At 43.6% G+C, this 26,509-nt stretch overlaps 1 protein-coding gene across 2 annotated transcripts in view; it reads right to left on the reverse strand.

Moving 5' to 3' along the window:
- The window catches only part of LOC115148756 (uncharacterized), a 73,373-nt gene that overhangs the window by 7,525 nt on the left and 39,339 nt on the right, over positions 1–26,509 (reverse strand). For both annotated transcript variants that reach the window (XM_029690949.1, XM_029690948.1), the window contains 11 exons: positions 21,286–21,412; positions 9,896–9,931; positions 9,618–9,739; positions 9,020–9,149; positions 3,960–4,105; positions 3,600–3,726; positions 2,805–2,837; positions 2,571–2,680; positions 2,122–2,248; positions 1,615–1,742; positions 1,278–1,401 (listed from right to left, as the gene is read on the reverse strand). In XM_029690949.1, the coding sequence (XP_029546809.1) occupies positions 1,278–1,401; positions 1,615–1,742; positions 2,122–2,248; positions 2,571–2,680; positions 2,805–2,837; positions 3,600–3,726; positions 3,960–4,105; positions 9,020–9,149; positions 9,618–9,739; positions 9,896–9,931; positions 21,286–21,412 (1,210 nt within the window). The remainder of the gene's footprint in view (positions 1–1,277; positions 1,402–1,614; positions 1,743–2,121; positions 2,249–2,570; positions 2,681–2,804; positions 2,838–3,599; positions 3,727–3,959; positions 4,106–9,019; positions 9,150–9,617; positions 9,740–9,895; positions 9,932–21,285; positions 21,413–26,509) is intronic.

Here is a 26,509-nt window from a genome sequence, read left to right on the forward strand (position 1 = left end):
AGTAGCGCTCCGCCACACACACACACACACACACACACACACACACACACACACACACACACACACACACACACACACACACACACACACGTGTCAGTGCTAAGCCTTGTCTGTCTCTCACAGGGTATAAATAACTTTCTGGGAAGTGGGTTTTATCAGGACCCAGCAGGCTTCAGGCTCAAAGTCCCAAGCATGGAGCTTCTGTGTGTTGACTGCATGCTAGAATTCAACAACAACCCTATACGCAGAACACTCTCTCTCTTCTAAAAACACGCACCCACGCATGCATGCACATACACAGCTAAAATAATAATACTGTGCCAGTCACACAACCCCCTAACACAGTTACACTACATCACCACCACACACATGCATAACCCCCAATGGAATGTGAACATACAGGTAAAGCCGGTTGGACACTACACGACTGTAAAAATCCTAACATCGCTGAGCCTCTCACATTAAACAACCGTCTTGCAGGTAGTTTACTTTGTGTTGCCAACATAGTGGTGCGCACACTAAACGATGTGGCACAGACGGGGTCACACACTACAAGACTCTTCACTTGGTCGTGAGGATTCTCGATACCAGTCTGTTTCGCTTAAACAATGTGATTAGATTTAACGTAGCTACGAGTTGTGGCTCAAAGCAGCCTCATAAATATTCAGTCAGATATTCACGCTTGCCATACAGAGTTGACATATCTAGCCAATATTTTTAATTGAATAACATCGCTTGTGAACATCAGAGTTGGAACGATTTGACACTTTGGCTTTGGTTAAAGGCAAGTACAAACGTATTCTAGTAGTAGTCATGGCTCCTGCTCCAGAGTCTACACATTCTGGGTGATGCGAAACAACATCATCTCATTGGCTTCTTCTCTGGCGAACTCACGTTGGCTATTGCTCATCACCGTTCTCAAAACTTGCCGTTGCACATCTCATGCTGCATGAGCATTGCAGATCTTGGGCCGATATAATCAAACAAAAATATGGGGATGTCTGGGACTGCTCAAAGACGAGATCGGTAGCCCTAAGATTGCGTCTTTGACCCGCTCACATTAAATGAGCGTCGGTGACGGCCGTGCGCCCTGAGTAGGCAACGACATTCGGATTTTGTTTACGATCTCAAAAACTTGTCTGGGACAGCTAAATCGGGGCCAAAATCGTGTAGTGTACACCCGGCTTAAACCAGTCAGTTGAATCTTATGCAGTAACAAAGGACACTTTGATGAGAGCAACTCAAATGTCAGTTTTGTGTGTGTGTGTGTATTTTACCTGTTTGAGGGGCCGTAAGGAGGCAATGGTGTCCCAGCTGCTGTGCTCTCCCCACACAGGAAGCTCCCCTGGCTGCAGCAGCATCTGACGGCCCTTATAGTGACTATATTCATACACCACCCACCTGCCAAAGACACACATATTCATTAGTGCACAACGTAGAGAAACGTCCTGAAACAAGTTTGGGTAGTACCTCCCTGTTTCACTTGTTTTCTTACTGAACATGACACAGGTCTGAGGCCAAAGAAACTGCGTTCCTTCTCTATGTACTGTATAGTGTCTGGCAGTAATGTTAGCTGTTTAGTGACAGGAGATGGCAGGCTCTCTCTCTACTCACAGTCCACTGTCAACCCGCAGAGACTGAGTGAAGAAGTCCTTCATGTGCTCTATGGGTGTTACGGCAACCATCTTCAGGCCCTCTAAGTAATCCAGGGAGAACAGGCTGATGGACGGGTCGGAGAAACTCTACAGACACAACAGGAAGGGAGAGCAGCCATCTTAGATGAGAACGCCATTGGATGTACTGTACGTATGTTCTATCCTTTTTCAAAGTGCCTGTGTTGAACTATATTAGGGCAAAATACAAAAAAAACGTATATTCGTAAAGCAGTCCACTGTTTTTGGCCAGCAGTACTAAGACTTGTCTCTTGTCAAAGGTAGTGCATTATGGGGAATAGGTTGTCGTTAATGGCACTGCAATGGTGGATGAACGGAATCTACCTTATTCTATTTATCATGTCATATAATACGGTTAAACTGCATGTGTGCTCACATGTCTCATCTAGCTTGTTGTGCTACCTAAAGATAGCAGTAAATGGGCTGAGGTCATGCCAGGTACACTCACATAGGGAATGGGCCTCAGTGATTTGACAGAAGTGTCCACACAGCCACAGGAAATGAGGTCAGGATAAAGACCCTCTCCCAGGACATACTGGTTTCCACAGTAACCATCCTCATCAAAGAGCAGCCAGCTGGAAAGGGGCAGGAAGAGCAGTAAGTGTGATTTAGACATAAATAAGCATCACAGACACATGTTCTCTGCCTCCTATGGCAACTACAGTGAAATATACATTGTGGCATGCCTACAGTAGGGTACTGACAAGCCTTAATAAGCAACAAGCTATAAGGGAAATTGTGAAGTTCAAATTTGCATTGACCCATAATAATTGATTGGATTTATATAGCACTTTTACAGTGCTCAAAGCGTTTTACACAGTAAGGGGAGACATAACTCCACCTCTAGGATCAGTACAGATCCAATAGTACAATGGTAGGTAGTCCTCCAGTACTCACTTTCCCCTGATGACTCTGAAGGACATGGGGGAGGGAGATCCACAGTATCCTGCCTCCCCCTCGTACTCCTCACTCACTCCCTCGTAGTGGGGCTGGCTGTAGGCCCGCAGCTGGAGACACAAAAGCACAACTCAGTACACACTTCATAGCTGAAACTAATTACAAAAAAATTGCCCCTTTCACTAGTCACCTTTTGACAGGTGAAAATAATGTGGTGGAATTCCATATACATACCAAGACCTTTGGTTCTCCGGTGCCACAAAGTTCCTGCAATAATAAAAATAAGACTTCTTGACATATTTCCCAAGTCATATGTTCCAACATCTATAGCATACACTGAGTGTACAAAGCATCAGGGACACCTGCACTTTACATGACACAGACTGACCAGGTGAATGAAGGTGAAAGCTATGATCCCTTATTGATGTTACTTTTAAATCCACTTCAATCAGTGTTGATGAAGGGGAGGGATTTTTAAGCCTCGAGACAATTGAGACATGGATTGTGTATGTGCGCCACTCAGAGGGTAAACGGGCAAGACAAAATATTTAAGTGCCTTAGAATGGGGTATGGTAGTATGTGCCAGGCGCACTGCTTTGAGTGTGTCAAGAACTGCAACACTGCTGGGTTTTTCATGCTCAACAGTTTCCCGTGTGGATCAAGAATGGTCCACCACCTAAAGGACATCCAGCCAACTTGACATAACTGTGGGAAGCATTGAAGTCAACATGAGCCAGCATCCCTATGGAAACGCTTTCGATCCCTTGTAGAGTCCATGCCCCAACGAATTGAGGCTGTTCTGAGAGCAAAACGGGGTGCAACTCTCTATTAGGAAGGTGTTCCTAATGTTTTGTACACTCAGTGTATATTTTTCATTGCGCCACAGAGCTACATTGGAGAGACATAGGAGGCATATCATCTGCTTATGTCACCCCTTTGTCACTCGTATGACACTCTTATGACAATCCTATTTGTACAAACACAAATATGTAGATCTATTCCTCTAATAGGTTATGAAACAGAGCTCACCAATCGTATGGGTCTGATAGACTTAGCTGCTCCATAGTTGCCTCCCCAGTGCAGAGTGGCAGGATGTTTGCCTTTTTCCAGTATGCACTGCTCTCCGCTGAAGCATCGCTCGCTATACGCCACCCATCTGAAACCCAGCAAAGCCCAGAGACCATCAGCACGACAGAGGCACAGTGAGAAGTGAACGACAAAGTCATATGAAACTATGTGAACTTTAGATTGTTGGGATGCACATCTATTGAGATGTTATTGTAACTGGTCTTCTGATTGGGGTCAATTCCATTTAAATTCAGTAAGTAAACATAATTTCAATTTACTTCCTGAATTGACCCCAACCTTGGTCATCTGATTGATACTCACATTCCACTCTTCACAGAGATGGCAGTGGTCTTCTCAGTGGCTCCAGCTTTCTCCAGATCAGGGACGTCCAGATCCAAAATGATCCTCCCCCCGTCTCCAGGACAGCCAGTTTCCTCCTGCAGTGACACTGAGGGCTCTATGAAGTCCTGGCAATGGGGAACATGCAGAAGAGCTCAATGGGTAAGACTGCTTTATAAAATAGCTGCAACAACTTTTACACTAACATAGCCTCGTGTTTAAACAGAGTTAATATGAAAAAATGTGGGCTGGTTAACTGTATATAAACAAACGCAACTGTTCATGTTCAAGTAGCCTCAAACAGAAAAACTCTACAAGCTGCATTTACATAGCTGCTGCATTTAGCTTAGGTAGTTCATTGTGAACCCCTCTGTAAGCACTATTCATAGTGGGAGCTTTACAAAATGGCTGCTGTCGACTACACGTCAGTGTAGAGTTGATCAAAAGAGTGGTGCCGCTAACAGCCACAGGGCACGAGGAGGAGAGGGAACTGGAATGCTAATGAACCTGCCATATGATAAAACAGCTAGCAATTAGCTCTACCTGTTTAATCCCATTAGGAGCATAGCCTTGCCTATCCTAGCCAGGAGTTAGCTGTAAGAGTGCTTCTACTAGCTAGCGCTTCTGACTGATACTTGGAGGCTAAAATAGACACTTAGCCCCCGTTCAGTGGTGAGGTGATTGAAAGGGAGTGGACTAGAGGTTGGATGGCTGACAAACTGGGACACACAAATGGCCAATTTAAAGAATTTGGCCTGGTTTCAGACAAATGCCTGTGACATTGAGGGTTGGAAAACACACAGATGCACACACATTCACAACCCCCAACACCAGGGTTTCCTTTAGCCGGTAACAGCCAAAAGCTGATAAAAAAAAGGAAAAGCCGACTTAAAAAATTGGTGCCAGCCAATTGTCCCCAAAAAATGATTATCCCATTGCAAAATAATGCATTTTGGCCTATTCATTTATTTAAATACCAGGCTATGTAGCACTAGAGCAGCTGCTTCAGCTCATCAAACAGCTGTTGGTTGCTGCTAGAGTGAAACACACTTAAAAAAAGAGCTACTATTTTTATTTCTCAACAGTTTTTTATTTTTATGAACCCATGACCTTTCTATATGGCACATCTGTCCTGGCAGACTCAGCAAGTAGAGCTCCTGGGGGAGTTATAGGAAAAACTAAAACACTCAAAGATATTGGTTATTCTACTTATTGCAAACTGCATCAGACATGCGTGTGTCCTGTTCTGGACTATTCAGCAGGAGTGTGGGGTGCTAAGAAGTATCTCAAAAACAAACATGTCCATAACACAGCAGTACGCTATTTTTTTAGGTATGCACAAGTTTGCACCTATACTGGCAATAACTGGGGACATGGGCTGGGAACCCTGTGAGGTGAAATGGAAGGTGTGTATGGTGAGACCTTGGAATACAGTGTTGGATTGTAAGGTTCTGTATTTATCTTCTTAGTAAACCTTGCGTTCTGTTTCGTTGTGTTCTTGAATGTAGCCCTGTCTTTCATTTTTGTTCATTGACTTCACCTGTGTTAGTTACTCACCTGGTCTCATCAGCTCCTTATTTAGTTCAGTTCATTCTGTTTGTGCCTTTGTGAGGTATTGTTCCTTTTGACTCTACTAAGCATTTTCCTAGCTCGATTGTGAGAACCAGTTATAGCCTTCAGTCCTAGTTTTGATTCAATTGCCTATTTTCCTACCTGTGTATGACCAATGCCTGCCTGTGACCACAATTCCTGCCTTCTGTGAAGGCGAAATAAACACCTGTCGTGCTCTGAGCGTGAATCTACACCTTTGTCTCCCTGAGTATTCATTACATGGATATGTCAATTGCCATAATAGCCAGCAAAGTTTTTCAATGGGATCTCTCCATAGGGGGAGCCTGGGCAACTAAAATGTCTGACCTTTTCCAATAGTCTGACTGTGGAGAGTTGTACAAAAATCTAATTAAGGGAGACGTAGACACTATTAAAAAACAACTGATGATGCAATATGAAAAGAAATGGGTGGAGGAGATTAATCATAAACCCAAATTGAGAACCTTTTGTTTGATTAAGGGTGAATTCGGTAGTGAGAGATATATTATGTACAACCTACCTAAAAGCAAGAGATCGCTATGTGGACAGGTAAGATCAGGGATATTGACTCTGGGTATTGAAACAGGTCGGTATACTAGTGAAATGGAAGAAGAAAGACTAAGTAATTAATGTGACCTCGAAAAAATTGAGAATTACATTTTATCCTCTATTTTCCTTTCTACCACGATATATGCTTATCCTTATTCCAGAAAGCACACCAGATATACCCTGTCATTATATTTCTGAGCGATGAGGAGAAACAGATTTTTTTTGTCTATTGTGTATTTCCGTTGGCAGAATTGTTAGAGAAAGCCTGGAATAAAAAAAATATTTCGCCCTTAAATAGCAAATGGCACATATGTATAGATTGTGTGTAGGCCTGTCTTACACTTGAATCTTACACTCTTTGTGACAGACTTGGTTCAAATGCCTTCCATTTCATTTTTAAGTATTTATTTATCTGTATTTATACAATGGGTGAGTCTAATCCAGAATGCTGATTGGTTTAAACCACATTCCAGCCGGTGTCTATTCTACAAATGACCACCGGCTAAATCTATGACGTTGAAATGCCTCTGAAATTCATCTGATTGCGCAATCCACTGTCACATCAGCCCAGCCAGGCAATTTATAAAAGGCAATCTATAAAAGAATCTAGACGTTATCTCACATTTATTTTACACTAACATTTAGTTTTCAACAGTGGAGTTTGGTATAAACCTTGCTCTCTGTCTCTCTGACATTTGTAACATTGTTTCAATATTCACATTTTATCTCCAGCTGTCCCATAGTAATGAACATGTCGGGAGTCGGGAGTAGGGACGGGGCAGACAGACAGGCAGCTTTTCTCAGCCAATCAAAATCATGAATCAGCTTCATTTTTATGGATATATACAAAGAACTATCAATAGAAAACAGGTAAAACAAAACAAAGTACAGCTAGTTTACCGTCTTTCCAACTTCAGTTTGAAGTCATTGTGTTAGCTGTGTTGTTGGCTAGCTCCTCTGAACAACAGTGTCCTGAAGAGAGAGCACATTTTCTACAACAGGCGAAATAGCGCATCATTAGCTCATTGTTATGGATGTATCCAAATTAATGTCACTAGAAAACAGCTTAAACAAATGCAAATGCAGCTACTTTGCTGTTATTCTGTCTGCAATGTTTGACATGACTCTAAGTTAGCCGCAGTTGGTTAGCTAGCAAGGTGGGATAAGAACATTGCCAGCCAGTATGGCAATGGAAGATTTAGACTGAACGACTGGGTCGCATCTTTAGCAACCAAACCGATAGAACGAACGACCAGCCGGCTTGGGTAGCAACCCTAGATTTGTGTCGGGTCTATATCGTGGGAAGGATGAAATAGGATGAATAATGAAAATATGTAAATCATTTTTTTAATATGTTGGTAACCCGTTATATTAAAGTGAATGCCCTCGAAGCCGGTGTTTGAAGGATATATTGGCACGGTTTGCCGGCCCTCGTAACAAAACCCATGCCAATATATCCTCCAAACACCGGCTTCTCTGGCATTATCACTTAAATATATATTTTGGTCTAATTATTTTTACTGCTCTAGGGACATAACTATTGCTTGGATAACCTTATTTACTATTATGTATTGATTTATCTTTCAGTCTTTATGTGGTGCGCACTGCACAGAACACTGGAGGAATTATCACCGAATTTGACACGAAAATAAAACGTCATTCATTCATTGAAGCGCGCTTCCTACTTGCCAGTCAAGTGCATAGGCAACTAGGCAGTCTTCAGCACGTCCCAAACCACTTTGCAATGAGCTGGAGGCAGTATGCATTTAGAAAACATATACTTAATTGTTTGAAACTGAATGTTTTAGTAAATATTATGAGCCATATCTTACCTTGATTCAAAGTAGCATAGCCAAAACGCAACCAAACGTACAGGCAATTATTTTATGATTAATCTCCTCCACCCATTGAAACCAGTTTCCTATTTCTCTCATGTTCTATTGGTTTTCAAATCAACTGTCTTTCATTTCCCAGCAGCCAAAGGTACAATCCTAATCATATTAACAACCCAGGCTAGTTGTCTTTAGATCTCCCCTCTCTAAACATTTCTAAAGGATATTTTCATCTCTGTCTCGTGAAACAGCTCGCTAGTGCAGTGCGCTTTTGACAACAGTGTTTTCCTGCTAATTGCATTATGGAACAAACATTTGAGCGTAGTCTACTGCCTTGTGTGCATTGCTGCCCTTATCATGTGAATAAATAATATTTTATCAACATTTTAAGCTAAAAGTTCTGATCTGTTTCATGAGCCTCATTGCGTTTTAATGTTTTTTTCTCTCCAGGATGTAGCCTAGACCTGTATGAATGTGGGATCTATCGTCCCACAACTGTCCCAGAGTCTGTTTGGAATAGGCTATTTATTTCCTCACACAGAACCACAAGCTGACCAATAGAATAGGTGAGCTTTTCTACTATGGTGGATAGTAGATTGACATTTACTAGCGATTTTACTGTTCATTACTCCTCTTGTTGCCTGAGGAAAAGTAAACGTAGACAGTTATTCTAACATCTTCAAATTGCGCATCAGAATTTAGTAAGGACGCACACTGTTGCATCCTGGCGTCGCATGTTCTGTTAAGATCAATTACCATAAACGAAATGTGATTTCTGTCATTCTAAGCACAGTGGGTGGACGCCCTATTGAGGTTAAGCACCCAATACATGTGGGTCCGGTAAATTTCTTAAATGTCCGGTAAATTAAAATGCTGCCGGTCAAATGTCCGGAGCCACATTTTCCTAACGGAAACCCTGCCCAACACATTTAATTGACTGCCCTCGTTCTTTCAAATCAAGTGTCGGCTTCCAGGATTGGCTTTGCACAGGTACACATTCCCACATAGGCCACATATACTGAATACATGTTAAACTGTAAATAACCATATCGTTAAAACCCAGTAACTTACTGCCTGTAAGAAGCGGAAGGAGAGCAGCAGAGGGTGATCGGCTCCACCCAGATCTGCGCAGTCACTGTATTCTCCCTCCTCCAGTAAGTACTGCCATCCTGTGTAGTCCTCTCCAGTGTAGCCCACCCATCTGTCAAACACATAGGTCACAGGTCAAACCACAGCTAAATACTTCCACCCACACAGCTTGAATAGGAGCCTGGGCGTCAATGATACAGTGATGCTGATAACAGTGTCTTAGAGGTGGATATTCCACTTGAGGTACTGCAAAGGAATGCCTTGGACAAAAAGCCGTGATATCTTTATTGTTTGGTTGATCGTGATGTTTTTGTTGTTGTTGAGATTTTACAATTGAAATGTTATCCCCCTGTAACAGACCACACCAAAGCATGCACATGCACACGAACGCACACTTACCTCCAGTTCTGCATGGCTCATGTTTGCACAGGGAAGTGAGCTACATTTGCTCTATTTGACAGTAAACTACAATAGAGGTAGAGTTCCAGAGTAATCACATGACCAGCAGATTGTGAAACTGTTTTCAGCAGAAAGACACACCTTATAAAAACCTTAAATCAAGTATGTAGCTTGGACTCACACTCCACCAATGACCCGTAGCGACAACGCCCCCTTCAGCCCAGCCACAGCTCCCAGACTGGGGGTGTGGCCTCTCAGCTCTCCGCCCTGCCCCTGGAAGTGGGGCTGCTCGAACACCAACAGCTATAAAAACCCCAAACTATATTTCATGCACTTTTTTAATTCATTTACTTCCATTATCATTATAATTCCTCATCATCGGGCAAAGTGATGTGATTATTTAACTGCAGGGTATAGGCTTTTTTGATGTACTTTCACTTTTGATAATGTCTTGCTTACCTTAGGATCCAGAGGTCTCCTCACTCTGAGTCCACTCTATCAGAGAGACACAGAACACAATGAAACCTAACCTTGATGAGAACAAGGCTCAGTCATATACAGTGCCTTTGAAAAGTATTCAGACCCCTTGGATTTATTCACATGTTATTGTGTTACAGTGGGATTAAAATTACTCATGTCAAAATGGAAGATTTAAAAAATATTTTTTTAAGATAAATTAAACATTTGAACTAAAATATAGTCGTTGCATAAATATTCAGCCCTTTGTTTAGGCACGGCTAAATTAGCTGAGGAGTAAAATGTGGCTTAACAAATCACATAATAAGTTACATGGACTCACTCTTTGTGAAATATTTGGGGTTGAAATTGTTTTTGAATGACTAACCCTTCCTTTGTCCCCCATACATACAACATCTGTAAGGTCCCTCAGTCAAGTATAGAATTTCTAACAGATTCAACTACAAAGACCAGGGAGCTTTTCGAAACCCTAGTAAATAACGGCAGTGATAGGCAGATGGGTAACAATAACAAATCAGACATTGAATATCTCTTGAAGCATTGTCAAGTTAATAATGATGCTGTGGATTATGTATTAAACCCCCCAGACACATCAAAGATACAGTCGTTCTTCTGAACTGGGCTGCAGGACTGGAATGAAACTGCTCAGACATGTTTCGATGAGGCCATTGGTGACTTTAAAACAGCTACAGAGTTCAATGGCTATGATGGGAGAAAACTGAGGATGGATTTACAACATGGTAGTGACTCCACAATAATGACCTAAATGACAGTGAAAAGAAGAATACAAATATACAGAATACAAATATTCCAAAACATGCATCTTGTATGCAACAGGGAACTACAGTAATACTGCAAACAAAACTAAGGATTACAATTTTTGTCCTAAATGCAAAGCCTTATGTTTGGGGCAAATCCCACACAATGAGTAACTGCTTCTTTATTTTCAAGCATGGTGGTAGCTGCATCATGTTAAGGGTATGCTTGACATCGGCAAATACTGGAGAGTTTTTCAGGATAACAATAAATGGGATGGAACTAAGCACAGGCAAAATCCTAGAAGAAAAACTTATTCAGCCTACTTTACACAAGAGACTAAGAGATATTCACCTTTCAGCAGGACAATAACCCACAACACAAAGCCAAATCTACACTGGAGTTTCTTACCAAGAAGACAGTGAATGTTCCTGAGTGGACAAATTACAGTTGACTTAAATCTGCTTGAAGATCTATGTCAAGACTTGGAAATTGCTGTCTATCGATTATCCCAAACATCTTTACAGAGCTTGAAGAATTTTTAAAAGAATAATAGGCAAATATTGCACAATACACTTACTCAAAAGACTCACAGCTGTAATAGATGTCAAATGTGTTTCTACCATGTATTGAATCAGGGAGTTGAATACTTATGCAACCAATATATGTTAGTTATTTGATGTTTATTAATCTTTAAAAAAAATTATAATTTTTCTTCCACTATGACATAATATTTTGAGTAGATTGTTGACAAAAAAAGACATCAATTTTAATCCCACTTTGTAACATAAGAAAATGTGATGAAATCCAAGGGGTCTGAATACTTTTGCAAGTGCCTTCAGAAAGTATTCATACCCCTTGACTTAATCCACATTTTGTTGTGTTACAGCCTTCAAAATGTATTAAATATTTTTTTCTTCTCACCAATCTACACACAACAGCCCATACTGACAAAGTTAAAACATGTTTTTAGCAATGTTTGCAAATGTATTGAAAATTAAATTCAGAGACCTAATTTACATAAGGATTTACACCCCATGAGTCAATACATGTTAGAATCTCCTTTGGCAGTGATTACAGCTTACAGTCTTTCCTGGTAAGTCTCTAAGAGCTTTCCACACCTGGATTGTACAATATTTGCAAATTCTTCTTAAAAACATTCTTCATGCTGTGCCAAATTGGTTGTTGATCATTGCTAAATAGCCATTTTCAAGTCTTGCCATAGATTTTTTTCAAGAGGAATTAAGTCAAAACTGTAACTAGGCCATTCAGGAACATTCAATGTCATCTTGGTAAGCAACTCCAGTGTATATTTGTATTTATTATGGATCCCAATTAGCTGCTACCTTAAGGCAGTTTATACAATTTTAAAAACATTACAATACATTCACAAAAGATTTCACAAAATATTAAGTGTGTGCCCTCAGGCCACTACTCTACTACCACATGTCTACAACACAAAATCCATGTGTACATGCGTGTATAGTGCGTATGTTATTGTGTGTGTGTATGCATGTCCCTGTGCGTGTCTCTTCACAGTCCCCGCTGTTCCATAAGGTGTATTTTTATCCATTTAAAAAAATCTGATTCTACTGCTTGCATCAGTTACTTGATGTGGAATTGAGTTCCATGTAGTCATGGCTCTATGTAGTACTGTGTGCCTCCCATAGTCTGTTCTGGACTTGGGGACTGTGAAGAGACCTCTGGAGGAATGTCTTGTGGGGTATGCATGGGTTTCTGAGCCGTGTGCCAGTAGTTCAAACAGACAGCTCGGTGCATTTAGCATGTCAATACCTCTCACAAATACAAGTAGTGATGAAGTCAATCTCTCCTCCACTTTGAGCCAGGAGAGATTGACATGCATATTATTAATTTTAGCTCTCTGTGTACATCCAAGGGCCAGCCGTGCTGCCCTGTTCTGAGACAATTGCAATTTTCCTAAGTCCCTCTTTGTGGCATCTGACCACACAACTGAACAGTAGTTCAGGTGCTACAAAACTAGGGCCTGTAGGACCTGCCTTGTTGATAGTGTTGTTAAGAAGGTATAGCAGCGCTTTATTATGGACATACTTCTCCCCATTTTAGCTACTGTTGTATCAATGTTTTCACCATGACAGTTTACAATCCAGGGTTATTCCAAAAAGTTTAGTCAATTTGCTCAATCTCCACATTATTCATTACGAGACATAGCTGAGGTTTAGGGTTTAGTGAATGATATGTCCCAAATACAATGTTTTTTATATTTTAATATTTAGGACTAACTTATTCCTTACCACCCACTCTGAAACTAACTGCAGCTCTTTGTTAAGTGTTATAGTCATTTCAGTCACTGTAGTAGCCGACGTGAATAGTGTTGAGCCAGTGGCATGTCGGTAGTAAAGGTCGAAAAAAGTAAGGGGTCTAGAACAGCTGCCCTGGGAAATTCCAGATTCTACCTGGATTATGTTGGAGAGGCTTCCATTAAAGAACACTCTCTGTGTTCTGTTAGACAAGTAACTCTTTACCCACAATATAGCAGCGGGTGTGAAGCCATAACACATAGTTCATTCGGAAAGTATTCAGACCCCTTGACTTTTTCCACATTTTGTTACGTTACAGCCTTATTCTAAAATGTATGAAAAAATGTTTTCCCCTCATCAATCTACACACAATACCCCATAATCAGCGGTTCTGAGCTGCCCTTCATAATGTCATTGAATCTGACGTGAACTATGATAGACTCAATTTCCTGATGCTTGTTTAAAATGTTTGGGAGCCGCATATTGATGTCCTGTACTCATACTCTTGGATAGCACAAGGTTTTTGCTCCAGGGACTGAGACATTTCTCACCATTGCCCAATACAATGGCCGGAGAAGGGAATGGAGAAATCCGCCCATTCCTACCCCTCATACAATTTGTTGAACCTTTCACGGGTCCACAAGAAGCAGGATAGCGTACGCCTGCTGCTCCCGGTGACAGGTCCAGACCTCCCACAGCAGGCAGTACCCTGTCAGATCCAGAGAGAAGGAAAGGAGCCGGACTTGACAACGAAGCAGCTGCTGGAGTCAGCACCGTCGCAGACACAGGCAATCCCAGCGATGAAGGCGGAATTTGTCTTCCAGAGTCTGTTGGAAAGCAGACTGAACCAAGTTTTCCTCTAGGAATTGCCTGTGTTTAGCTCTATTCTGTTTTTTTTATCCAAAAAACTGCCTAATCGTTGCCGATGAAAAGCATGCCCATAACATGATGCAGCCACCACCATGCTTGAAAATATGAAGAGTGGTACTCAGTGATGTGTTGTATTTGCTCCAAACATAATGCTTTGAATTCAGGTCATACGGTTAATTTCTTTGCCACATTGTTTGCAGTTTTACATTAGTGCCTTATTGCAAACAGGGTGCATGTTTTGGAATAAACTCAGCAAAAAAAGAAATGTCCTCTCACTGTCAACTGCAAACTTAAATTAACATGCAAACTTAACGTGTAAATATTTGTATGAACATAACAACATTCAACAACTGAGACATAAACTGAACAAGTTCCACAGACATGTGACTAACAGAAATGGAATAATGTGTCCCTGAACAAAGGGGGGACAAAATCAAAAGTAACAGTCAGTATCTGGTGTGGCCACCAGCTGCATTAAGTACTGCAGTGCATCTCCTCCTCATGGACTGCACCAGATTTGCCAGTTCTTTCTGTGAGATGTTACCCCACTCTTCCACCAAGGAACCTGCAAGCTCTCAGACATTTCTGGGGGGGAATGGCCCTAGCCCTCACCCTCCGATCCAACAGGTCCCAGACGTGCTCAATGGGATTGAGATCCGGGCCCTTCGCTGGCCATGGCAAGACACTGCCATTCCTGCCTTGCAGGAAATAACGCACAGGACAAGCAGTATGCATGGTGGCATTGTCATGCTGGAGGGTCCCGTCAGGATGTGCCTTCAGGAAGGGTACTACATGAGGGAGGAGGATGTCTTCCCTGTAATGCACAGCGTTGAGATTGCCTGCAATGACAACAAGTTCAGTCCGATGATGCTGTGATACACTGCCCCAGACCATGACGGACCCTCCACCTCCAAATCGATCCCGCTCCAGAGTACAGGCCTCAGTGTAATGCTCATTCCTTCGACAATAAACGCGGATTCGACCATCACCCCTGGTGAGACAAAACCGAGACTCGTCAGTGAAGAGCACTTTTTGCCAGTCCTGTCGGGTCCAGCTACGGTGGGTTTGTGCCCATAGGCGACGTTGTTGCCGGTGATGTCTCGTGAGGACCTGCCTTACAACAGGCCTAAAAGCCCTCAGTCCAGCCTCTCTCAGCCTATTGCGGACAGTCTGAGCACTGATGGAAGGATTGTGCGTTCCTGGTGTAACTCGGGCAGTTGTTGTTGCCATCCTGTATCTGTCCCCCAGGTGTGATGTTCGGATGTACCGATCATGTGCAGGTGTTGTTACACGTGGTCTGCCACTGCAAGGGCGATCAGCTGTCCGTCCTGTCTCCCTGTTGCGCTGTCTTAGGCATCGCACAGTACGGACATCGCAATTTATTGCCCTGGCCACATCTGCAGTCCTCATGCCTCCTTGCAGCATGCCAAAGGCACATTCACGCAGATGAGCAGGGACCATGGGCATCTTTCTTTTGGTGTTTTTCCGAGTCAGTAGAAAGGCCTCTTTACTGTCCTAAGTTTTGATAACTTTCACTTTAATTGCCTACTGTCTGTAAGCTGTTAGTGTTTTAACGACCGTTCCACAGGTGCATGTTCATTCATTGTTTATGGTTCATTGAACATGCATGGGAAACAGTATTTAAACCCTTTACAATGAAGATCTGTGAAGTTATTTGGATTTTTACGAATTATCTTTGAAAGACAGGGTCCTGAAAAAGGGACGTTTTTGTTGTTGTTGCTGAGTTTGTATGATCCATCCTCAGTTTGCTTCTATCAATGCCATTAAACTCTGTAACTGTGTAACGTCTGCTTCCAAGTCACACACTCAAACACCTAGATCCCCTAACGCAACTCCCTCTCCAGATCCCAATCACCTGAATTCTAATCACCTGTTCACACACCTGTATGTCATTATCACATACTATTTAGTTCAGTTATTTGCACCCCATCACTGTGAGGTATTGTTTGTTTTGTGAAACACGTCTTTCGGAACGCTGTGGTTCCCCGTGATTTACTCCTGTGTATGATAGTTTTGCCTGCCTCACTAACGATGCCTTTTGCCTATTCCCTGCCTGTACTTTAGCCCATCGGATTTCCTGTTATCTACAGTTGAAGTCGGAAGTGTACATACACCTTAGCCAAATACATTTAAACTCAGTTTTCACAATTCCTGACATTTAATTCTAGTAAAAATTCCCTGTCTTAGGTCAGTTAGGATCACCACTTGATTGTAAGAACGTGAAATGTCAGAATAATAGTATAAAGAATGATTTATTTCAGCTTTTATATCTTTCATCACATTCCCAGTAGGCCAGAAGTTTACATACACTCAATTAGTATTTGGTAGCATTGCTTTGAAATTGTTTGACTTGGGTCAAACGTTTCGGGTAGCCTTCCACAAGCTTCCCACAATAAATTGGGTGAATTTTGGCCCATTCCTCCTGACAGAGCTGGTGTAACTGGGTCCTGAGTCATTTCTATAGGATTGAGGTCAGGGCTTTGTGATGGTCACTCCAATACCTTGACTTTGTTGTCCTTAAGGCATTTTGCAACAACTTTGGAAATATGCTTGGGGTCATTGGAAGACTCATTTGTGACCAAGCTTTAACTTCCTGACTGATGTCTTGAGATGTTGCTTCAATATATCCACATAATTTTCCTCTCTCATGATGCCATCTATTTTGTAAAGATGGTTCCCTTGGAGAGTTCATCAATGAGCTTGACGCCTTGATAAGTTCCTTCCCTGAGGATGGCTCACCTCTCACAGTTCTGGGTGACTTTAACCTCCCCACGTCTACCTTCGACTCATTCCTCTCTGCCTCCTTCTTTCCACTCCTCTCCTCTTTTGACCTCACCCTCTCACCTTCCCCCCCTACTCACAAGGCAGGCAATACGCTTGACCTCATCTTTACTAGATGCTGTTCTTCCACTAATCTCATTGCAACTCCTCTCCAAGTCTCCGACCACTACCTTGTATCCTTTTCCCTCTCGCTCTCATCAAAAACTTCTCACTCTGCCCCTACTCGGATGGTATTGCGCCGTCCCAACCTTCGCTCTCTCTCTCCTGCTACTCTCTCCTCTTCCATCCTATCATCTCTTCCCTCTGCTCAAACCTTCTCCAACCTATCTCCTGATTTTGCCTCCTCAACCCTCCTCTCCTCCCTCTCTGCATCCTTTGATTTTCTCTGTCCCCTATCCTCCAGGCCGGCTCGGTCCTCCCCTCCTGCTCCGTGGCTCGACGACTCACTGCGAGCTCACAGAACAGGGCTCCGGGCAGCCGAGCGGAAATGGAGGAAAACTCGCCTCCCTGCGGACCTCGCATCCTTTCACTCCCTCCTCTCTACATTTTCCTCTTCTGTATCTGCTGCTAAAGCCACTTTCTACCACTCTAAATTCCAAGCATCTGCCTCTAACCCTAGGAAGCTTTTTGCTACCTTCTCCTCCCTCCTGAATCCTCCTCCCCTCCCCCCCTCCTCCCTCACTGCGGATGACTTCGTCAACCATTTTGAAAAGAAGGTTGACGACATCCGATCCTCGTTTGCTAAGTCAAGCGACACCGCTGGTCCTGCTCACACTGCCCTACCCTGTGCTTTGACCTCTTTCTCCCCTCTCTCTCCAGATGAAATCTCGCGTCTTGTGACGGCCGGCCGCCCAACAACCTGCCCACTTGTCCCTATCCCCTCCTCTCTTCTCCAGACCATTTCCGGAGACCTTCTCCCCTACCTCACCTCGCTCATCAACTCATCCTTGACTGCTGGCTACGTCCCTTCCGTCTTCAAGAGAGCGAGAGTTGCACCCCTTCTGAAAAAACCTACACTCGATCCCTCCGATGTCAACAACTACAGACCAGTATCCCTTCTTTCTTTTCTCTCCAAAACTCTTGAACGTGCCGTCCTTGGCCAGCTCTCCTGCTATCTCTCTCAGAACGACCTTCTTGATCCTAATCAGTCAGGTTTCAAGACTGGGCATTCAACTGAGACTGCTCTTCTCTGTGTCACGGAGGCTCTCCGCACTGCTAAAGCTAACTCTCTCTCCTCTGCTCTCATCCTTCTAGACCTATCTGCTGCCTTTGATACTGTGAACCATCAGATCCTCCTCTCCACCCTCTCCGAGCTGGGCATCTCCGGCGCGGCCCACGCTTGGATTGCGTCCTACCTGACAGGTCGCTCCTACCAGGTGGCGTGGCGAGAATCTGTCTCCGCACCACGTGCTCTCACCACTGGTGTCCCCCAGGGCTCTGTTCTAGGCCCTCTCCTATTCTCGCTATACACCAAGTCACTTGGCTCTGTCATATCCTCACACGGTCTCTCCTATCATTGCTATGCAGACGACACACAATTAATCTTCTCCTTTCCCCCTTCTGACAACCAGGTGGCGACTCGCATCTCTGCATGTCTGGCAGACATATCAGTGTGGATGACGGATCACCACCTCAAGCTGAACCTCGGCAAGACGGAGCTGCTCTTCCTCCCGGGGAAGGACTGCCCGTTCCATGATCTCGCCATCACGGTTGACAACTCCCTTGTGTCCTCCTCCCAGAGTGCTAAGAACCTTGGCGTGATCCTGGACAACACCCTGTCGTTCTCCACTAACATCAAGGCGGTGACCCGATCCTGTAGGTTCATGCTCTACAACATTCGCAGAGTACGACCCTGCCTCCCACAGGAAGCGGCGCAGGTCCTAATCCAGGCACTTGTCATCTCCCGTCTGGATTACTGCAACTCGCTGTTGGCTGGGCTCCCTGCCTGTGCCATCAAACCCCTACAACTCATCCAGAACGCCGCAGCCCGTCTGGTGTTCAACCTTCCCAAGTTCTCTCACGTCACCCCGCTCCTCCGCTCTCTCCACTGGCTTCCAGTTGAAGCTCGCATCCACTACAAGACCATGGTGCTTGCCTACGGAGCTGTGAGGGGAACGGCACCTCCGTACCTTCAGGCTCTGATCAGGCCCTACACCCAAACAAGGGCACTGCGTTCATCCACCTCTGGCCTGCTCGCCTCCCTACCTCTGAGGAAGCAGTTCCCGCTCAGCCCAGTCAAAACTGTTCGCCGCTCTGGCACCCCAATGGTGGAACAAGCTCCCTCACGATGCCAGGACAGCGGAGTCAATCACCACCTTCCGGAGACACCTGAAACCCCACCTCTTTAAGGAATACCTGGGATAGGATAAAGTAATCCTTCTAACCCCCCCCCCCCTTTAAAAGATTTAGATGCACTATTGTAAAGTGGTTGTTCTACTGGATATTATAGGTGAATGCACCAATTTGTAAGTCGCTCTGGATAAGAGCGTCTGCTAAATGACTTAAATGTAAATGTAATGTAAATGTAAAGTGCACCAGTCCCTCCTGCAGCAAAGCACCCCCACAACATTTTTAAATTTTACCTTTATTTAACTAGGCAAGTCAGTTAAGAACAAATTCTTATTTACAATGACAGCCTAAGAACAGTGGGTTAACTACCTTGTTCATGGGCAGAATGACAGATTTTTACCTTCTCAGGTCGGGGATTCGATCTAGCAACCTTTCGGTTACTGGCCCAATGCTCTAACCACTAGGCTACCTGCCACCCCACTGATGATGCTGCCACCCCTGTGCTTCACAGTTGGGATGGTGTTCTTCAGCTTGCAAGCGTACCCCTTTTTCCTCCAAACATAATGATGGTCATTATGGCCAAGCAGTTCTATTTTTGTTTCATCAGACCAGAGGACATTTCTCCGAAAAGTACGATCTTTGTCCCCATGTGCAGTTGCAAATCGTAGTCTGCATTTGTTATGGAGCAGTGGCTTCTTCCTTGCTGAGCGGCCTTCCAGGTTAAGTCGATACAGGACTCGTTTTACTGTGGATATAGATATTTTGTACCTGTTTCCTCCAGCATCTTCACAAGGTCCTTTGCTGTTGTTCTGGGATTGATTTGAACTTTTCGCACCAAAGTACATTCATCTCTAGGAGACAGAATGCGTCTCCTTCCTGAGCGGTATAACAGCTGCGTGGTCCCATGGTGTTTATACTTGCGTTCTATTGTTTGTACAGATGAACATGGTACCTTCAGGCGTTTGGAAATTGCTCCCAAGGATGAACCAGACTTCTGGAGGTCTGCAATTTATTCTGAGGTCTTGGCTGATTTCTTTTGATTTTCCCATGATGTCAAGCAAAGAGGTACTGAGTTTGAAGGTAGGCCTTGAAATACATCCACAGGTACACCTCCAATTGACTCAAATTATGTAAATTAGCCTATCAGAAGCTTCTAAAGCCATGACATCATTTTATGGAATTTTCCAAGCTGTTTAAAGGCACAGTCAACTTAGTGTATGTAAACTTCTGACCCACTGGAATTGTGATACAGTGAATTATAAGTCAAATAATCTGGTCTGTAAACAATTATTGGAAAAATTACTTGTGTCATGCACAAAATAGATGTCCTAACCAACTTGCCAAAACTATAGTGTGTTAACAAGAAATTTGTGGAGTGGTTAAAAAACTTCCAACTTCAACTGTACCTATTGCCTGATCTCCCGGACTACTGTACATTACTAGCCTTTTCCCTGTCTGTACTATTGCCGTTTTGGACCCCCTGTGTATGACCTTCTGCCTGCCCCTGGACCCAGCTACCTGCCTCCTCCTGTGGTCCTTTACAACAAACACCTGCTGCGACTTGCGCTTGAAACCAGCTCTCTGTCTCCCCTCGTGTTCATTACAAACGGTTTTAAAGTCATCATTGGCCTCATGGTAAAATCCCTGGATGTTTGCCTTCCTCTCCAGCAACTGAGTTAGGAAGGATGCCTGTACCTTTGCAGTGACTGGGTGTGTTGATACACCATCCAAAGTGTAATTAATAACTTCACCATGCTCAAATGGATATTCAATGTCTGCTTTAGGTGCCTTTCTTTGTGAGGCATTGGAAAACCTTCCTAGTCTTTGTGGTTGAATCTGTGTTTGAAATTCACTGCTCAACTGAGGGACCTGACAGATAATTGTATGTGTGCAGTACAGACATGAGGTAGTCATTAAAAAATCATATTAAACACTATTATTGCACACAGAGTGAGTCCATGCAATTTATTATGTGACTTGTTAAGCGGAATTTTACTCCTGAACTTATTTAGGCTTGTCATACTTGAATACTTATTGAATCAGGACATTTTCATTTTTATGGGGTAGGCCAGTGACACAAAATATCAATTTTATCCTTTTTAAATTCAGGTTGTAACACAAAGAAATGTGGAAAACGTCAGGGGGAGTGAATACTTTCTGAAGGCACTTTATATTTCTGAGAGACATTGAAACATAGCCTATTACATTGAAGAAATCCTATGGGCCAATTTTATCGGCTAAAACTGTGCCAATTTCAAAATAAAATATAAATTCCTTTCCGGCATGGATAGCATTAAGGTGAAATTGAGCCCAACCCCGACCACAGCCAAGCAATGTCAGCTTACTCGGAGTCATGTCACCTTGGTCAAACCTTACCATTCTGAGGGGTCTCAGTGACCTCACAGCGGCGACCTGGGGATGACCTGCGCCAGGTGTTGGGGAGACACCTGCTTCCATAACAGCATAGTTCCCATGGAAACCAGGATTGTCATAGGCAAGCCAACTAAGGTGGAAAAACAAGATTAAGGCATTATAAATGAGAGGTCCAGGTAATCTAATCTCTCTTGTTTTCTAAGCAGATGCTTTTGTTACAAGCATCTGGTGTCATTGTTTTCAAGTTACAGGTAAACATGATCCATTTATGTCAGTGGAGGCTCCTCAGAGGAGGAAGGGGAGGACCATCCTACTCAGTGATATTTAGAAAAATGTAAAATAATGAAACATTAAAAAAGTTATCCTTTTTCGATAAAACTACACTAAATATATTCACATCACCAAATACCTGATTAAAACACAATGTTTTGCAATGAAGGTCAACAGTAGTCTCAACAACACACTCTAGGCTAGCACCACTGTGTAGCCAGAGGACAGCTATTTCCCGTCCTCTTCTGGCTACATTGACTTCAATACAAAACCTAGGAGGCTACTTCCATAGACCTACATGGTAATTATGACCATTTCCAGAGGAGGTCCTCCAACCAATCATAGCTTTTGCAATATGAACTGACATGTTGTCCATCCAGTCATAGGATTAGGATCAGAGAACGAACCTAGTGTGGTGTATTGGGGTTGTGCCACAGAGCATTTTGGGGGTTCTATGTGTTGAGAAGCTTGGTGAGTTGGTGACATGTTGGATAGAGATTGAGAGTGACGCATCTACTGTATTATTGACTGTATGTTTTGTTTATTCTATGTGTAACTCTGTGTTGTTGTATGTGTCGAATTGCTATGCTTTATCTTGGCCAGGTCGCAGTTGCAAATGAGAACTTGTTCTCAACTAGCCTACCTGGTTAAATAATGGTGAAATGAATAAATACAAATAAAAATAAAATTAGTTGAGCATAGTTGAGCATTTTTAGTATATCATTCAATTCAAATGAGCTTCTTCAAACTAGAGGAGACGGAGGAGGTAGATTATATTATGTTTAATTGGTTTTAGAACTTCATTTTTGTGTGGAGTTAGCAAGGCAAATTGAAATAAAACAAACAATTTTTACCCCTTTTTCTCCCGAATTGGCAGTTACAGTCTTGTCCCATCGCTGCAACTCCTGTACGGACTCGGGGGAGAGGCGAAGGTCAAGAGCCGTGCGTCCTCGGAAACACAACCCAGCCGAGCCGCTTCTTGACATAATGCCTGCTTATAATGCCAGCCGCACCAATGTGTCGGAGGAAACGCCATATACCTGCTGACCATGTCAGCGTGCATTGCGCTCATCCTGCCACAGGAGTCACTAGAGCGCGATGAGACAAGAACATCCCTGCCGGCCAAACCCTCCCCTAACCCGGACGACACTTGTGCGGCGCCCCATAGGTCTCCCTGTCACGGCCGGCTGCGACAGAGCCTGAGCTCGAACCAGGATCTCTAGTGGCACAGCTAGCACTGCGATGCAGTGCCTTAGACCACTGCGCCACTCGGGAGGCCCCAAATTGAAATAAATTGAACTGACTTTAGTTTCAAGTAGCTCTCTACCAGAGTGCAGTTTTCTCAGCCAGAATGGCTAGCTAATGCTAACAACAATGTTGTGGATTAATTGTTGAAGAACCCTTTTCATTTCTATCTCAAGGCCAACAGACTGTTAAATAGCCATCACTAGCACAGAGAGGCTACTGCCTACATACAGACTTGAAATCATTGGCCACTTTAGTAATGTCACTTTAATAATGTTTACATATCTTGCATTACTCATCTCATATGTATATACTGCATTCTATACTATCTATTGCATCTTAGCCTATGCCGCTCTGACATTGCTCATCCACATATTTATATATTCTTATTCCATTCCTTTACTTAGATTTGTGTGTATTAGGTATTTGTTGTGAAATTGTTAGATATTACTTGTTAGATATAGAAACTAGAAGCACAAGCATTTCGCTACACTTGCAATAACATCTGCTAAATACGTGTATGTGACCAATAACATTTGATTTGATTTGATCAGATTTAAGCTCCTTGGAAAATGGACGGACGTTTGCATATTCAAACTGCGCAACAACAACAAGAAGGTAAGAAGAAACAAGGTCACAAGCAGCTTATCGGCAAGAGTTGGCTTTTACTGAAGCTTGCAGAGGTAATTGCTCATTACGATGCTTTACCTGCTGAGCATATGGAAGTTCTTACTGTCTTGTCTGGGGTGTCGAAATGAATTCAGAATGATTTGATCGCTTCAATCGCATCATCCAATAAAAGTGAGATTAAAAAGAGAGCTTGACTCCAAACAGACACAAGCGAAAACTCTTTACAGAAATGTTGCAGCAGCCTAGACTAGACCTAAACATTAGAAATCTGACATGCTGTATGGGATGAAAACGAGACGATTTTTCAGTCTGATCAACTTTAGGCCACTAATAATAGAAGCTGCATACAGCCTATGTGCCCTGTCCATCTGGTCAGGGTAAACTAATTGGTAACGTTATGTATTAATAGTCTATTTGTTTGTCAGTAGAAAATGTCAATGTGATCAAATTTAGTATATACACTGCTCAAAAAAATAAAGGGAACACTTAAACAACACAATGGAACTCCAAGTCAATCACACTTCTGTGAAATCATACTGTCCACTTAGGAAGCAACACTGATTGACAATAAATTTCACATGCTGTTGTGCAAATGGAATAGACAACAGCTGGAAATTATAGGCAATTAGCAAGACACCCCCAATAAAGGAGTGGTTCTGCAGGTGGAGACTACAGACCACTTCTCAGTTCCTATGCTTCCTGGCTGATGTTTTGGTCACTTTTGAATGCTGGCGGTGCTTTCACTCTAGTGGTAGCATGAGACGGAGTCTACAACCCACACAAGTGGCTCAGGTAGTGCAGCTCATCCAGGATGGCACATCAATGCGAGCTGTGGCAAGAAGGTTTGCTGTGTCTGTCAGCGTAGTGTCCAGAGCATGGAGGCGCTACCAGGAGACAGGCCAGTACATCAGGAGACGTGGAGGAGGCCGTAGGAGGGCAACAACCCAGCAGCAGGACCGCTACCTCCGCCTTTGTGCAAGGAGGAGCAGGAGAAGCACTGCCAGAGCCCTGCAAAATGACCTCCAGCAGGCCACAAATGTGCATGTGTCTGCTCAAACGGTCAGAAACAGACTCCATGAGGGTGGTATGAGGGCCCGACGTCTACAGGTGGGGGTTGTGCTTACAGCCCAACACCGTGCAGGACGTTTGGCATTTGCCAGAGAACACCATGATTGGCAAATTCGCCACTGGCCCCCTGTGCTCTTCACAGATGAAAGCAGGTTCACACTGAGCACGTGACAGACGTGACAGAGTCTGGAGACGCCGTGGAGAACGTTCTGCTGCCTGCAACATCCTCCAGCATGACCGGTTTGGCGGTGGGTCAGTCATGGTGTGGGCTGGCATTTCTTTGGGGGGCCGCACAGCCCTCCATGTGCTCGCCAGAGGTAGCCTGACTGCCATTAGGTACCGAGATGAGATCCTCAGACCCCTTGTGAGACCATATGCTGGTGCGGTTGGCCCTGGGTTCCTCCTAATGCAAGAATGCTAGACCTCATGTGGCTGGAGTGTGTCAGCAGTTCCTGCAAGAGAAAGGCATTGATGCTATGGACTGGCCCGCCCGTTCCCCAGACCTGAATCCAATTGAGCACATCTGGGACATCATGTCTCGCTCCATCCACCAACGCCACGTTGCACCACAGACTGTCCAGGAGTTGGCGGATGCTTTAGTCCAGGTCTGGGAGGAGATCCCTCAGGCGACCATCCGCCACCTCATCAGGAGCATGCCCAGGCGTTGTAGGGCGGTCATACAGGCACGTGGAGGCCACACACACTACTGAGCCTCATTTTGACTTGTTTTAAGGACATTACATCAAAGTTGCATCAGCCTGTAGTGTAGATTTCCTCTTTAATTTTGAGTGTGACTCCAAATCCAGACCTCCATGGGTTGATAAATTGGATTTCCATTGATTATTTTTGTGTGATTTTGTTGTCAGCACATTCAACTATGTAAAGAAAAAAGTATTTAATAAGATTATTTATTTCATTCAGATCTAGGATGTGTTGTTTAAGTGTTCCCTTTATTTTTTTGAGCAGTATATAATCAAAATTGGGCTGGCTAGGCTGCCTATACGTTTTTAATACAAAATGATTAACTGGAATTAATCAATCAACATAATAGTGATGACAGATGTGAGTTCATTTTTTGTAAGGCCAACAGTTGCATAGGCCTGCATGATGCAAACATGCATAAAGCAAGCTCAGCCCTGTGATTTCTACTGTACGTCCGTTGTAGTCTTTCTGTCTGGGTAGAGGAAAGTCCCCTATTAGTTTAGTCTAAATGTATAAGGTTGCTGCAGTTTGACAGGGTTTTCATCCTCCCCAGGGTCAGGAGTTTTTTACAGGAGTTTTTTTAAACCATGTGATCTGAAAAACTGTTCCCATAGCCCGTATAAAACATTTTTACAACTGGTTAATCACTGTCATCCCCTATTAGGGTCCGGAATTTTCCTGGTTAGGTTACAAGATGAGGAAGAACTCCCCACCTCTATTGTGCCACCAGTCTGCTTGCAGTTGTCAGTTATCGTCAGGTATGTGGATGATCAGGGCTTTAATCAGGAACGTTTCTTGGGCTACTTTGATGTGTCAAGTGAGCGAGATGCGCAGTCTGTGTTCGACTTTGTGAATTCTGAGATGACGGAGTTTAACTTCAGGGAGAAACTTGTTGCCCACACCTATGATGTATCTGGTATTTGTATTTACAAGTCCCCTCCTGTTCCCTGATTAAGAGGTGATGACCTCTCCACTCCATTACCACGGTCAACTCTCTCCTGACATTAACTGAAGCCACGTCTCATGTGCCCTCTTATCCACTGGCACATTGAATGTTTCCACTCCAAGCACTGTGAGCAGACCTGTAAATGTTGTGTCATTACTGTATGTTGAGTCAATCACGTACACAATCATATTAATACACATCAATGATTAACCTCCTCGCTTGGACAAACTCAAACCCTGAGCTGACAAGGTAAAAATCTGTCATTCTGCCTGAGCAAAGCAGTTAATCCACTGTTCCCCGGCCCCGAAGACGTGGATGTTGATTAAGGCAGCCCCCCGCACCTCCCTGATTCAGAGGGGTTGGGTT

The sequence above is a fragment of the Salmo trutta genome, chromosome 15 (genome assembly GCF_901001165.1).
Source record: "Salmo trutta chromosome 15, fSalTru1.1, whole genome shotgun sequence".
Taxonomy (NCBI): domain Eukaryota; kingdom Metazoa; phylum Chordata; class Actinopteri; order Salmoniformes; family Salmonidae; genus Salmo; species Salmo trutta.